The sequence below is a fragment of the Lacerta agilis genome, chromosome 14 (assembly GCF_009819535.1).
Source record: "Lacerta agilis isolate rLacAgi1 chromosome 14, rLacAgi1.pri, whole genome shotgun sequence".
Lineage (NCBI taxonomy): Eukaryota > Metazoa > Chordata > Lepidosauria > Squamata > Lacertidae > Lacerta > Lacerta agilis.
Window position 1 is genome coordinate 20,659,232 of NC_046325.1, and position 15,126 is coordinate 20,674,357.

Here is a 15,126-nt window from a genome sequence, read left to right on the forward strand (position 1 = left end):
TTAAGGAATGGTTGACTGGGGAGAGCGGGTGGTGGCACGAGCGGAGAGAAAGGGCTTCTTTCTCGCCGCCCCCATCGCCCGCCTCACTCGAGTATAAGCCGAGGGCAGCTTTTTCAGCACAAAAAATGTGCTGAAAAGCTAGGCTTATACTCAAGTATATACAGTATTCGTTTTCTATTTCCTTGGGACAAACTATATCATTTAGGGGAAAACTCATCTAGTGCTCAAGGCAAGGGCCTTGCCTTGCCTTTAAGTAAATCTGTCTCAAGGCACCTCAGCATGACTTTGGCACATCTTTCTATACAATACGTGAAGGAGCACAGCCAAGAAACCACTTATATAAGAGCCTGGTTGAATTGTGCTAGGATACTTGCCTATTAGGATATATGTTAATAAAAAGACAAGTCATTATCACATATTATTTAATGTTCATAGAGGGAGGAAAATAAAATGGCAGAGTTCTTTTTCAACTTAAATTCATTAGAATTTGTGCATATTATTCATGTTATTACTGATAAGTTTCTCTATTTACAAGAGAATAGAAACCACATTGAACAAACACAAATGAATGATTCTACTTTGATTTTGGGAAAATATAATACCACACCCTCCAACACGGTGATAGTAAAACCCAGGACAAAATATTATTGGACAACATATTTCCATTTTTTCTTGTGAAAGAATGGTGGTGTTTTTGGTTGCCATGATCTGACATGATTTGGCAAGACAATTCCCCCAAGGGATGGTGCCCCAAAATTTTGTGTTTGCGGGCACTGTGCAAGATTGCACGCCCCCAACCCCTAAAAAAGTGGGGGTTTTAGAAAAGGAAAGTTGTGGTGCAAAATCATGCAAGACCTGGGTGACCAAAAATGCCACTGGTCTCTCATGATAAAAAATGGGATGTCACAATTTTTCTGGGACACTTGCTGGGTATACAATACAAGTTTAGCAGACTGTTCAACTCCCACTGTTTTTCCAGTTGTTTTTCTGTATGTAGCAGAGAGAGCAAATTCTGCAGGTGGGGAATTGATTATCACCCCTATAATTATGAGCATATAATTACCCTGTTGAACAAATCCCAGCAAATGTATGTTCAAGGCCTGGAGAAAATAAACCACAACAATAGAAGTACTTATACGAGTCTTCTCCAATTCTCAGAGCTGTCCCAAAGCAGAAAGAGCAGGCAAGGCCCTGTCATTCTGAGCTCTAATAGATTTAGGATAAGTTTGCAGTCTTTGGGTGTGCTTTGGTTTCTTCCAGACTAAACATATTTTGAGTTGCTTGAACGATCTGCACCTCACTGAACCTGTTTCTCCCAGCAGTGCCTCACTGCTGGTAAAGAAAATACAACTTCCGTGTGCAGGTAGAAAAATTTGCACAATCTTGCAGTCAAGAACTGAGGTGCATTAAAAAGAATTTTTAAGGTAAAAAAACCCCAATTAAATACATGAAACAGGAGCAGATGAGATGGATGCAGCCACCCTCTTACTCCAACTGATCAATGTAAGAAGGGGGTTACATGTTGTTCAAATTAAGTTGAAACAAGACTCATCTGAATAAAAATGACATTGAAGAAAACAGTGGCATGTGTGTCTGGAAGGAGCATTTTGTCCCTAAAATGTTGATGTTATTGATACTGCTGCTTGGTTTTCTCCCTCATATTGTAAGCAAGAGCCATTCCATTCTTTCCAGCTTGAACACCCGTTTTGACCAATGCAAAGTAAGTAACGTCACTTCACAGGAATTTTCTCAGCCAGGAAATATTGTCATTGTATTTATTGCTTCTCGGTTCTACATGATGCACTTGCCTATAATTTCATCTGAACAGCCTCTTTTAGCACCCCAAAAGGAACTCATGTAAGTCACCCTCTTTTCCCTCTCTGTAGAATTAATGTTTTTATCTCAGAGAAATTGCTCAAGATTCATTTGTGTAAATAAAGCAAATAAAGGAATATAGCACAAGTTTACGTGTTTTCAGATTCATTTGTAAATAATGCACATGATAGCCCTACCCTGGAAACATTCCTTTTTTTATAAAGAATTTATTGGTATTTTTCATAACAAAGAATACCATCACCCACCCACATTTATACAAAACAAATACAAACATAACCACGATTCTTCTTCTTGTTTACACACACACACAAAAAAAAATTCTAGTTCCGAATCTTTACAATTGACTTCCCCTGCCTTCTCTCCTTCGGTTCCAAATCCAGATTCTACTTTAATAATTTCATCTCTCTAAAAATTGAATTCATTTAAAGAAAATTCAAATCTAAACAATCATCTTAATCCATAATAATTAATAACAAAACTTTATATCTTAACAAATTATTCTTATATCAGATCTAAGCAAACTTCTTCTATCCCTTAAACTGCTGCTAATAACAAAAAATTCAAAATATCCCTTTTCTTGTTAGAAAATAAAATAAAACTTAATGTCTTAACCCTCCGATTTCAGATTACCATAACAAACCATTTATATTCTGCACTTAATACACTTCACCCTATCCCCCCTCTATCCATTGTCCTTCTCCATCTTACACCGGAACCACTCCTCAAATTGTCCTCTTTCCTTATGCGTCCACAGATCCAGACACAGTCCCCAACAGTCCTTGCATCGAACATCAGGGTACACTGTTCATCTTCTTTCAGCTTCTCCCATTCAATGCTGCATTCTTCTTCTTTCACCGTCCCGGGGCTGCCACTGCCGAAGGACGTTTCTTTTTCCGGGAGTCGCCAAGCCATCTCTCTCAATTCTTCAATCATCCCCTTCAGCTCTTTGCCAAGGCTCTCTTCCATAATGTCAAATACCTGAAAGGTCTCCTCTGTGGGAAGTAAATTTTTCTTCATATCCCCACTCAAAACCTTCACTTTCTGATTAAGCAGTTCCAGTTTCAAAATAATAATCCTTTGTTCATCAGTTAGTCCAGAGTTCAAAACAAGTTCAAAGACAAAGCCCAACATGGTAAGATCGGGCATAGGTATCAAATTTCAGTTTCTATTTCGATGTTTTCCATCTTATACCAGTAGTTTTCCACTTCGGCTCAGACTTTTCGCAGCCATTTTCCCTGAAACCAGGGCGCAAAGACCATAACTTTAAAGAGGGATATTCTCCATCCTCTTCCTCCCCAAAGGGAGATGTAAATAGTCTCACTTATAAAAAAATCCAAACATTGTAACCATCTTGGTAGCAACAGTATCATAAACCGTTATTTTCTTGCCGCCGAAGGGAGGGAGGCAGACTTCCTTTCCCTGAAACCTCCCGGATCGTTAAGTCCACAAATTTAATCCAGTCAAGTACTCACAACCACCGGGCTTCATTTCCTTTCATCTTCTACAGGGAGAACGTCGTCGCTCGTCACGGCCAGCACTCGCCGCTTTTCCGCCCGGTTGGGGCATATCCCCTAATGGCCCAGGTCCGCGCTCCCTTCACCCCCACTCCCCCTTTACAGGGGGAACGAGGGAAGGGTACGGAGCCTAGCGGGCCCGCCGGGGAGCCCGAGGCGCGGGACGCTCTTCCCGCGCCTCACCGGAGCCCCGCTTAGCGGTAGCGGGGCTCCAACCCCCGGGCTGGACTGGGTCGCCTCGCTGCCGAGGCAACCCACGACCGCCCGTGATGGTGACCTCGCCAGAAGATGGAAACATTCCATTGGATGTCCATGAGTTGTAGACCAGAAATATTTCACAGCTTTAGAATCTGTAGAGCATATGAAAATACTTTTTTCTGAAGTGTTCATAAGAATATAAGTCTATCAAAAAAATCCTTGCAACGGCTTTGTTGCAATGGATTTGCAGTAAAGAACACCTTACACTGCAATTTGTAATACAGGAAATATTCTGTGCACAGCAGATCTTCTAATGAATGTAGAAGATTGTTGCTACTAAATAAATAGATCAGCCTGTGTTATTTCATGGAAGTGATAAAAAATACGAGAAGTAATTTTCTGTGTGCTTATTTGGGTCTCTCCCCCCCCCCAGTCTGTTTATTATATCAAATCTAATTTGTATTGCAGTGTGGTACCAAAAAACTACCAGGAGGTTCTTGCCTTTGTATTTGCTGTAGAGGAGATAAACAAAAATCACCATATTTTGCCTAACATCACGTTGGGGTTCCGCATCTATGATAGCATGCACAGGGTTGAGGTTACTTATAAACTCTCACTGGACCTACTTTCTCCAAGGCATATTTCAGCTCCAAATTATAAATGTGATCGCCAGAACAATCTGATGGCCATTCTTGGGACAAAGTCCACTGAGCTCTCCTTCAATTTGGCCACTATTATAAACATGTACAAGATTCCTCAGGTGAGTGTTTTTGAGGATAGTACTGAGATTGTGTGAGATATGAGCATCCAAAATGCTAAGTAAAGGGCTAATACACACAAGGGCTGCAACATTCAAACAAAGAATCTTGTGAGGTCATATACCTTGTGCATGAGGCAGTTGTGTAAGTTATGTCAATTTATAACAGTCTTTTTGTGTTAGAGACACTGAGCAGTAGGTCTGTTCAGTTCTGCTGCAGTCTGCCTCAAAGTTATTTGTTCTGTAAAGGTTTGTGTCTTATTGATAAGCGGAGAGGGGGCTTGGAGGAGCATTACTCCCTTTCTGTAGGATGAGCTCCTGCACTTCTTTGGAGAAGAATATCAGACAATCCCTATGATATTGAGACACCTTGCCAGGAACCAGTGGATTACGCCCTAAATTATGTTTATTTAGATTATTTCAAGTTAAATGCATCAAGATTGCCTTGGCTTGAAATATCCATTGATGTGAACTAAATGAAACCAGTTTAAAATGCATCTAACCCATTGCTTCTAATGAGAAGGTCATCTAAATATATCCTGCTATGCATCTGCTGGTGGTGGAGGTGTTGGTAGTAGTAGTAGTAGTGGTAGTTATTAAATTTGTATACTGCCCTTCATCTGAAGATGCTATCATTATTTTTCCCTGGTAAATGAAACATTCATTTAACCCAAAGCAGTGGCTGTGGACAAAAGAAATCCATATTAGCAATGCACACCCTTAATCCACACATTTTCTGTGCTATTCACATCATATATGTGTTTGCTTTTAGCTCACCTATGACTGTCTTGACTCAAGGATAACTGACAGAAGACTGTACCATTCCCTGTACCAGATGGTCCCTAATGATGTCCATGAGTACAATGGATTGGTTAAGTTACTTTTGCATTTCAAATGGACATGGATTAGTGTCTTTACTATGAAATACAAGATTGGAGAAATTTTTTTGGAAGCATTAATTCCACAGCTTACCCTGAATTACATCTGTGTTGATTTTATACATAGGATATTGCCATTGGCTTATATTGATGGAATGTCAGATTTGCTGTTCATTGAATTTAATAAAATTTCAATTGTCATGACAACCAAAGCCAATGTTTTTGTGGTCTATGGTAAATCCGTGGTGATGGACATTTTGACTGTGTATCTTCAAATGGCACAACTTCCTATAGGTAAAGTATGGCTTGTGACAAGTCATTGGGATTTCAAAACCACCAATGAAAAGAGGTGGAATATGAGCAATTTACAGGGTGCCTTATCTATATCTCTACACTCAAATGAACCCCTGGGATTCAGAACATTTCTTCAGAGTCTAAATCCTTTTGAGGAACAACAAAACGATTTGATCAAGGATTTCTGGGAAAAGACCTTCAATTGCTCATTGAAAAATAATAATGTGGGTGAAGATCTTAAGAAACGTTGCACGGGAGAGGAGAAATTGGAGAGTCTTCCATTACAAATCTTTGAAATGAGCATGACTGGCAGCAGCTATGCTGTATACAATGTTCCTCACTCAGTGGCACATGCTCTACATGCTATATATCAATCTAGATTCAAACAGAAATCACAGGTGGCTAGAGTGCATTTGAAGAATTTGCACCCATGGCAGGTAACTTTACAAACAGCACAGTATTTACTGTTCTTGGGTGGCCAAAAAACCATATTATTCCATAGCTGTGTTGGTAAAAAAATCTCATGGACATAAACAGATCTTACATTCAAGGCTTTTTTCTTTCCTATCAAATAGCTTTGTGACAATGTCTTGCTTCCCTGGTTGCTATGTAAGCCATTGCACTTTCACTAATAAATTCTATAGTATTTTATGAATTAGTATTAGAATGAATTTTTTATGGTGAAACTAAATTAAGGGCTTTTTATTTCAAAAAATGTCTGGACTGGCTATTGCAGTGTGTGTACACACACACAACTAGTGCACACCTCTCTGAAAATTATGGTTGTATTCACCATTCTGAGGATTCAAACATTTTACCCCTTTCTATGTTTTTGAATGTAGCTCCATCCCTTTCTAAGAAATCTCACATTCAACAACAGTGCTGGGAAGACAGTACAGCTTAATGATAATGGAGAATTAATGGCAGGATTTGATGTGACCAACTGGGTAATGTTTCCAAATCAATCTTTTGTCAGAGTCAAAATTGGAAGGCTGGATCTTCAAGCTCCTCCAGGCAAGGAGTTAACCATTCAGGATGAAAGCATTGTGTGGCATAGAACCTTTAAGCAGGTGAGCTAGGAAGACTTGTAAATATCTTTGTTCCTAATAACTGGAAATAGGTTGTTCAAATGTGCCTGATGACTCCCCACCCCAATATTGTTACATACACTCCAATCAGTGAACCCCATTCTGCAATTAGCAAAAGGTATCAAGACTTTCAACTTCCAATATGTACCCTGGGTTGGTTTAATTTAAACAGGGTTACAGGAGACTCCAGAAATGCTTGTAATGTAAGGCTAATCTGTACATATATTCACAATAAGCTTAAGAAGTTGGTTCATAGCCTTAATTTCACGTGTATAGTATTTCCATTGATTTCCCATCCTTCCTTACATGATCCCAGGGAAGTTTACAGATAAAACAACAGCCAATCAATCAAATGTTACATTCACAATACAGAAATAAAATAAGAACAAATAATGTAATTGTACACAGAAAATAAATAAGACTGTGAATAAATCAATAGCAGCAGGCCTTCTGAAAGAAGAGTGTTTTGAACTGCCTGCAAAAGAGAAAATGGTTGGCAGCAGAACTACCTAGGAAGGGGGATTCAAAAAATGGAACATTAACACTAAGATGACCCTGGTGTGTGCTGCTTATTCAGTCTTCACCTACTAATGGTTTACAAGTAGAGTTTCATAAAATACAAGCAGGAAAATATATGGGGATATCACTGCCCATCATATCTTCCCAGGCCCCAATGGGAATAGAACCACAAATATCACAGCATTGTATTTTCCTACTAGGGAATTCAAGTCTTTGTCTCTTTCAGAATCAGTTTCAGGAGAGCTAATCATTTGAACACTTTCACAAACCCTTTCGGTGTCATCTCGGGGCATCAGAGGGCATGTGAGAAAGAAATATCCCTACTTCTAACCAACAAATCACATTTCCTTGTCTGTCCCTTTAGTTACAAAAAGCTTTATCATGCCAAGCAAAGGAAAACAAGCTAAGCTTCTCCTACAGTTGGACACCCCCCACAATTATTTCATTTAATTTTTTATTTTACTTCCAGTGTAACATATTTCTCTGGGTATTTTCCTTGGGAGATCATTCAGACTGATTTCCCAAACCTATTCCCCAAAATACTTTTTTTCTTTTAAGTAGCTGAAAAAAGTTAGCCACGCTTTATGGTTTCAAGCATTTTAGTATTTTATTAATTAATTTATAACCTGGCCTTCATCTCAAAGGGGCTCAATGTGGCAAATAATAAGTGATTTTTAAAAATAATAATAATACAGATGCAGACTGTGCAAGGTTTCAATTTAAAAACTTGTTGGCAGAAGGTCTTCAGCAAGCACCAAAAAGCCAACAGGCAGTGTCTGTCTAATATTCAAGAGTAAAGAATTCCAATGAGTAGGTGACACAACACTAAAGACACAGTTCCTACATTATGTTGAAAGGAGCTCTTTATAAAATGGTATGTGCAGGAGGCCCTCACATGCAGAGGACAGTGATCGGTGGGTATATAATAGGTAAGACAGTTATCATGGTAGAGCTTTATGCAAGAAGACCAGCACCTTAATCATGGGCCAGCGGCAAATTGGTAGCCAGTGCCATTCTCTCAGCAGTGGTGTGACTGGTTGCCAATATTGTGTCCCAGTAGTAGTCAAGCAACTGTAATTTGCATCCGCTTCTGCCTCTACATCAGCCTCAAGGGTACCCCATTCTCCATTTGATGAATGTTTTCAAGGTTTCTAGTATGTACCCTGGGTTGCTTTAACTTGAATGAGGTCACTGGAGATCTCATTTTGTCATATATTATTATTATTATTATTATTATTATTATTATTATTATTATTATTATTACAACAATTATGAGCCACTTTATACACAAACAAAATCTCATTGAGGCTTAAGAAGATAAAGTTCTGTGACATAATAGTTTATAACCAGGGGGGAAAAATTAACAATGCAGAATACATGAAATGTTCATGGGCCATGTGTAAGAAATGTAAGAACATGTGTACGAAATGACAGAATGGTGAAGGAAATCATGAAGGAAGAGAATACATGAATTGCCAACAGTTGTTCCATCTCATAGTACCTAGTTTTAGAACAAGCACACAGAGAGAGAAAGGGAGAGAGACATACACTGTCTCAATCCCTAATTTTTCTATGTAGGTTCTTCCTATTTCTGTGTGTAATGACAAGTGTCGCCCTGGTCACAGAAGAAAAGAGAAAGAAGGGAAGCCATTTTGCTGTTATGATTGTGTTCCATGTCCAGAAGGAAAGATTTCCAACCAAACAGGTAGGAAAAAAGTTTGTCACAGGGGTCAAATGCATGATGTATCATACAGTTAGCCCCCAAATTCCAACTCAACTCCTGAGAAAAAACCAATAGCAAACTCCATGTTGTAGAGGGAGGCAGAGCACTGCAGCTGAGAAGGAAGCGGTTTGTGAGTCGATTCAGCTTAAATAGCTGACCAGACTCTCCTTCCTTTGTGACTCTCAGTGTCTCTCACCTTGGGAGAGACCATCTCAAGTCTTCTACATAAAGGCAGGAGGTGGTAAAATGGCATTGTGCGAATGTTCAAGGGTTTTGAGTCCACTTTAGTACTTTACACCAACATCATAGAAATTTCCTGTTCCAAATTACCCTGTTGCATACAAGGTATGCAACAGACAAAGCCCCAATTCTCTGTGCTCATAGTGATGTTTTGACATTGGCTGTTGTGATCAGGACCTAGACTTACACATAGAAATATACAAAAGTAATAGATAAATACTGAATACAAAGTGTACAAAATATTTCACAATATTCAATGTAACATCTTTTGTCAATTCCACTTTTTAGATATGGATGCTTGCACTAGATGTCCAGAAGATGAATATCCAAATCTGGATCAGAGCCAGTGCATTCCCAAAGTTTTAACCTACCTCTCTTATGAAGAACCTTTAGGGATGACTTTAGTTTTCTCTGCTATTACTTTTGCTTTCACCACAGCTTTGATAATGGTAATATTTATTAAGCACAAAAACACTCCCATAGTCAAAGCCAATAATCGAAGTCTAACCTACGTTCTTCTCATCTCACTCCTCCTTTGTTTCCTCTCCTCTTTCCTTTTTATTGGACAGCCTGGACAGGTGAGTTGCTTTCTTCAACAAAGTGCTTTTGGCATCATATTCTCCGTGGCTCTCTCCTCTGTTTTAGCAAAAACCATCATTGTGGTTCTGGCATTTATGGCCACCAAACCAGGATCAAGGATGAGAAAATGGTTGGGGAACAGCCTGGGAAAATCTATTGTACTTTCTTGCACCTCTGTTCAAACAGGAATTTGTGCTTTTTGGTTGAGCACTTCTCCACCATATGCACATACAGATATGCACTCCATGATGGGAAAAATCATAGCAGAGTGTAAAGAGGGCTCAGTTTCCATGTTTTATGGTGTCTTGGGGTATATGGGCTTCCTAGCTGCTGTCACTTTCACTGTGGCATTTCTTGCTAGGAAGTTACCTGACAGTTTCAATGAAGCCAAATTTATCACTTTCAGCATGGTGGTCTTTTGCAGTGTTTGGATATCATTTGTCCCAGCATATCTGAGTACCAGAGGAAAATACATGGTAGCTGTGGAGCTCTTTGCTATCTTATCATCTTGTGCTGGGCTACTTTTTTGTATATTTTCCCCCAAATGCTACATAATTGTGTTCAGGCCTGAGTTAAACAACAGAGAACAATTAAAATGTAACAAAGAAGCCTAAAGAATATTTGGCATGGTAGCTCCTGAGTTTGATGAGTTTGTTTTGGTCTACATTTGGCAATTATCCAATGGCATTTTGAACCAACGTGGGGTGCTGAACTTGTCAAAACTACAATGATTCGTACACTAATAATAATAATAATAATAATAATAATAATAATAATAATAATAATTTATTTTTACCCCGTCCATCTGGCTGGGTCTTCCCAGCCACTCTGGGTGGCTTCCACCAAACATTAAAAAACATTTAATATTATACATGATATAATAATTGCCACGCCCCTGCTAGAGGAATTATCTTCTTTTTTTATAAGAATTTATTAAATTTTAACAATAAAACACACACAAAATACAAAATACAACAAACACTACAAAACTACAAAAAATACAAAAATCTTAACAAACAAACACTTATTTAACTATCCTTATCCTATTCCTAACATTGTTTTGGGACCTCCTCACATCCTCTCTTCTGCGTTCATTTCTAATCTTCTTTAGTAACTTTATAACAATGTAAAATCATCCTTCTCTTCTAATCTTAATCTTTATAAATATTAATCATCATTTAACTCTAATCTTAATTCTAATAAAAATAAACATAACATATTTCTAACTACTTCTTATATCCTATCTTAATCTAACTTCTGGCATTACTGTAGCCTTATATATCCTCTGATTTTAATTTCAAATGTCTATCTTTTCACGTCGTTTCAAATAGTCTTTGAATTTCTTCCAATCCTCCTGCACCGTTTCTTCCCTCTGGTCTCGGAGTTTCGCGGTCAGTTCTACGAGTTCCATGTTTTCAATCAACTTCATCTGCCAATCTTCCACTGTTGGTAGTTCTTCAGTTTTCCAGTTTTTAGCTATTAAAATCCTAGCAGCTGTTGTGGCATACATAAAGAATGTTCTATCTTTGTTGGAGATTTCATAGTTGGTCATGCCCAGCAGAAAGGCCTTTGGTTTCTTACTTAATGTGTTTTTCAACACCTTTTTAAGCTCATTATAGATCTTCTCCCATAAGTCCTTTACCTTTGGGCACGTCCACCACATATGAAAGAAAGTACCTTCTACTTGCTTATACTTCCAGCATTTATTACACAAACCATGCTACATCTTAGCTAACTTAACTGGTGTTAAATACCATCTATAAATCATTTTTATGATGTTTTCCCTTAACATATTACATGCAGTAAACTTAGTACCCTCCTTCCACAACCTCTCCCAATCTTCCAACATTATGTTATGTCCAACATCTTTAGCCCAGTCAATCATAACTGATTTAACCATTTCATCCTTCGTATGCCACTCTAGCAACAAGTTGTACATTCTGGAAAGATTTTTAGTACTTGGTTCTATTAGCTCCGTTTCCAACTTGGATTTCTCTGACTGAAAGCCTTGTTTCTTGTCCAACTTAAAAACTTCATTTATCTGGTAGTATTGCAACCAGTCAGATACTTTCTCTTTCAATTGTTCATAGGTTTTCAATTTGAAATTCTGACATTCTTGTTCTAATATATCTGCATATTTCGGCCAATTTGCAGGCATATTAGGTCTCTTGTAGGCCTTAGCCTCAACTGGTGATATCCATCTAGGAGTTTTTCTCTAGCAAGTCTTTATTCCGGATCCAAACCTGATACAATGCATTCCTGATGATGTGAGATTTAAAAGCTTTGTGGGCCTTTACTTTACCATACCAAAGATAAGCATGCCAACCAAATACATTGTCATGTCCTTCCAAGTCCAAGACATCATCATTTTCTAACTTAAACCAATCCTTTAGCCAGCAAAAGGCTGCAGCTTCAAAATAAATTCTGAGATCTGGCAGTGAGAATCCCCCTCTTTCCTTAGAGTCTGTCAAAATCTTGTATTTTATCCTGGGTTTCTTCCCCTGCCAGATAAATTTAGATAAATCCTTTTGCCACTTTCTGAAAGAGTCCAACTTGTCAATCGGAAGCACTTGAAATAAAAACAGCATCTTTGGTAGTACATTCATCTTAATAACTGCTATTCTGCCCATCAAAGACAGTTTCAGTCTAGTTCATATGTCCAAATCTCTTTTTATCTCACTCCACAGTTTCTCATAATTGACCTTGAACAGGTTCAGATTCTTAGGAGTCAAATTCACTCCCAGATACTTAACCTTGTTGACAAAACTAAGTCCAGTTTGAGCTTGTAATTTCTGTACCCGCATAATTGATAAATTTTTAGTTAAAACATTGGTCTTTGCTTTGTTCAACTTAAATCCTGCTACCTGTCCAAATGATTCTATTGTCTCAAATGCTTTAACCACAGTGGTTTCTGGGTCTTGTAGGGAGAGCACTAGATCGTCCGCAAAGGCTCTCAATTTATATTCTTTCTCTCCCACCCTAATGCCTTTTATTGACTGTTCTCTTCTAATCATATTCAATAAGACCTTCAGAACCGTTATAAAGAGTAGGGGGGAGATAGGGAGATAGAGCCTAGGAGGCATCAATGTGTCATTAAACTTCTAGCCTAGTGTCAACAATGGGGTGGCTATGTTTGGAGAGGCTTCCAGGTCAGTTTTAATAGGTCTGTTACTGGACAGTCTGCCACATCTTGTTGACTCATAATTATATAATTATAAATAAACAGGAAAGCAGAATTTCACACAAATTGTGGTGACTGGGTGGAGGGCCCTCATGTGTGTAAATAAAAGTTAGGGGTCAGGAATGGTCATAGAGTGGTTGTTGGGGGGAAGCTATTTATTTAATTTATACACCACCCTTCATTCAATGATCAGAGGGCAATTTAGAATTTAAAAAACACAAAAATGCTCAACAAAGTACCTTGGCTGGAGTAGAATGGTAAGGGACCTAAGAAGAGGCCAAGGATGGGCTTTGGAAGCCTGAAGGGAGGCAGGAATAATAGCAGACACAGGCATCTAGAACAACGCTAAAGATGCAAGACAGAGGTTCATGTAACTGGTGCAAATTACTGAAGGAGACCTGCATATCTTTGTGGAAGCCTTCAAAAAAGAGCTATTGCCAAAATGAGATATATTTGTGAAAATGATGTGGCATTTGATTCTGGACTAGTCTGGAGGCCATAGATTTAATCCTGGAAAAAAGGATGAATGACTACAAGATAAAGGAAGCAATGACCACATTGAAAACTGTTTCCAAAACCCGGATCCAGTCTTGATTGAAGCCTAGGAGTTGGCATGGGATGGAAGTATTATTAAATCAATTGGAACCATTGACGATAGTATCTTATGTACGACAGTAGAGCACAAAACAACATTAGAAACAATAAAATAATAAAGACTGATTAATTAAAGAGAAGGCATTAATTAACAAAGCAAAAGGCTTATATTAATGATTTGTGGTTGAGAAGGACACTCTGGTTTGTTAAAAATCTTCATTTTATAGTACTTTTAACTCCCCATCTTGTTTGCGTGGCACTGGCAGGGCCGGTGCTAGGTTTTTTTGCACCCTAGGGGAGATCACCTTCTGGTGCCCCCCCCCCCCCGGCCAATTGAAGGAAGGAAGGAAGGATGGTAGAGCAAGAGAGACAGAAGGAAGGAAGGAAGGAAGGAAGGAAGGAAGGAAGGAAGGAAGGGTGAGAGAGCGAGAAGGAAGGAAGGAAGGAAGGATGGGTGAGAGAGAGAGAAGGAAGGAAGGGAGGGAGGGAGGGAGGGAGGGAGGGAGGGAGAGAGAGAGAGAGAGAGAGAGAAGGAAGGAAGGAAGGAAGAAAGGAAGGAAGGGAGAGAGAGAGGGGGGGTGAGAGAGAGAGAGAACGAAGGAAGGAAGGAAGGAAGGAAGGAAGGAAGGGTGAGAGAGAGAGAGAGAGAAGGGAGGAAGGAAGGAAGGAAGGAAGGGTGACAGAGAGAGAGAAGGAAGGAAGGAAGGGTGACAGAGAGAGAAGGAAGGGAGAGAGGGAGAGAGGGTGAGGGAGGGAGATGGAAGGAGTGAGTGAGTGAGTGAGTGAGTGAGTGAGTGAGACAAGGAAGGCATACCGTGCGCACCCTCCCCAACCCGCCCCCGCCCCCATGGGCAGGTGGGTGGGTGGGCACTCGTGCGCCGCTGACGCAGCCGCTGCCACCCATGCCGCTCCCGGGCGGGCTGCAAACCGGCCGCCCTCACCTTCCATCCCATGTGGGGAGCCCCAGCTGGAGCGCTGGAAGGGCATGCAGAGCCCAGTGCCGCTCCAGCGCCACGCCCCTCATCCCCTGCTCTCCCACCCCCCTCCTGAGGGGCGGCCAGTGCAGGAGGGAGGTGGCCCCAGAGGTGGAGAGGCGGCACGCCGGGGGCGCCAGAGTGATCGCCGCACCACGGCGGCCGATCTGCCTAAGACGGCCCTGGGCTGCTCCCCCCCTCCACTGCCACTCTGCCACTTGCGGAGCGGCGGCGGGGGGGGCAGCTGGGCAGGCTGGCCAGTGCCCCCTCCATTTTGGTGCCCTAGGCAATTGGACAAGCCGGCACTGGGCACTGGTTATAAAAATGAAACTGAATTCAGCATGGGAATAGAATGCACCGCTTACTTAAAGCTTTTATAGGCAGACACTGCTAAGGGGGAGGTTAATAGAATCCAATATGGCAAAGATTGTTGGTATCATATGGTGATTATTGGATGAGCAGTTGGAAGAGCTCAGAGCTGAGATGACTAGAATGGTGAATGAAAATGGATCAGAAAAAGGCCGGACTTTAGGAAAACAATATTGATCAAGATCTGCCTGAATATGAAAGTAGAATGGTAAAGGTTGAGGAGACGTATGTGTGTGGATGACTGAAATAGACAAATGATGGTTTTTGTGGTGCCAGAAGAGAAGAATGGAACCATAGATAGAAACATTTAAAAACGTCTTGAGACATCAGAGATAGAGTTGAGAAAGTATCTTGTCTACAAACTGAAATGAACTCAGAGTAA

At 40.1% G+C, this 15,126-nt stretch overlaps 1 protein-coding gene across 1 annotated transcript in view; it reads left to right on the forward strand.

Annotated features, from left to right (window-relative positions):
• Window positions 1-10,240, forward strand: part of LOC117057608 (vomeronasal type-2 receptor 26-like) — a 21,687-nt gene extending 11,447 nt beyond the window's left edge. Inside the window, exons 3-6 of the mRNA XM_033168451.1 lie at window positions 5,078-5,914; window positions 6,320-6,547; window positions 8,663-8,789; window positions 9,336-10,240. Coding sequence (XP_033024342.1) covers window positions 5,078-5,914; window positions 6,320-6,547; window positions 8,663-8,789; window positions 9,336-10,240 — 2,097 coding nt within the window. The remainder of the gene's footprint in view (window positions 1-5,077; window positions 5,915-6,319; window positions 6,548-8,662; window positions 8,790-9,335) is intronic.
• Window positions 10,241-15,126: the final 4,886 nt, after the last annotated feature.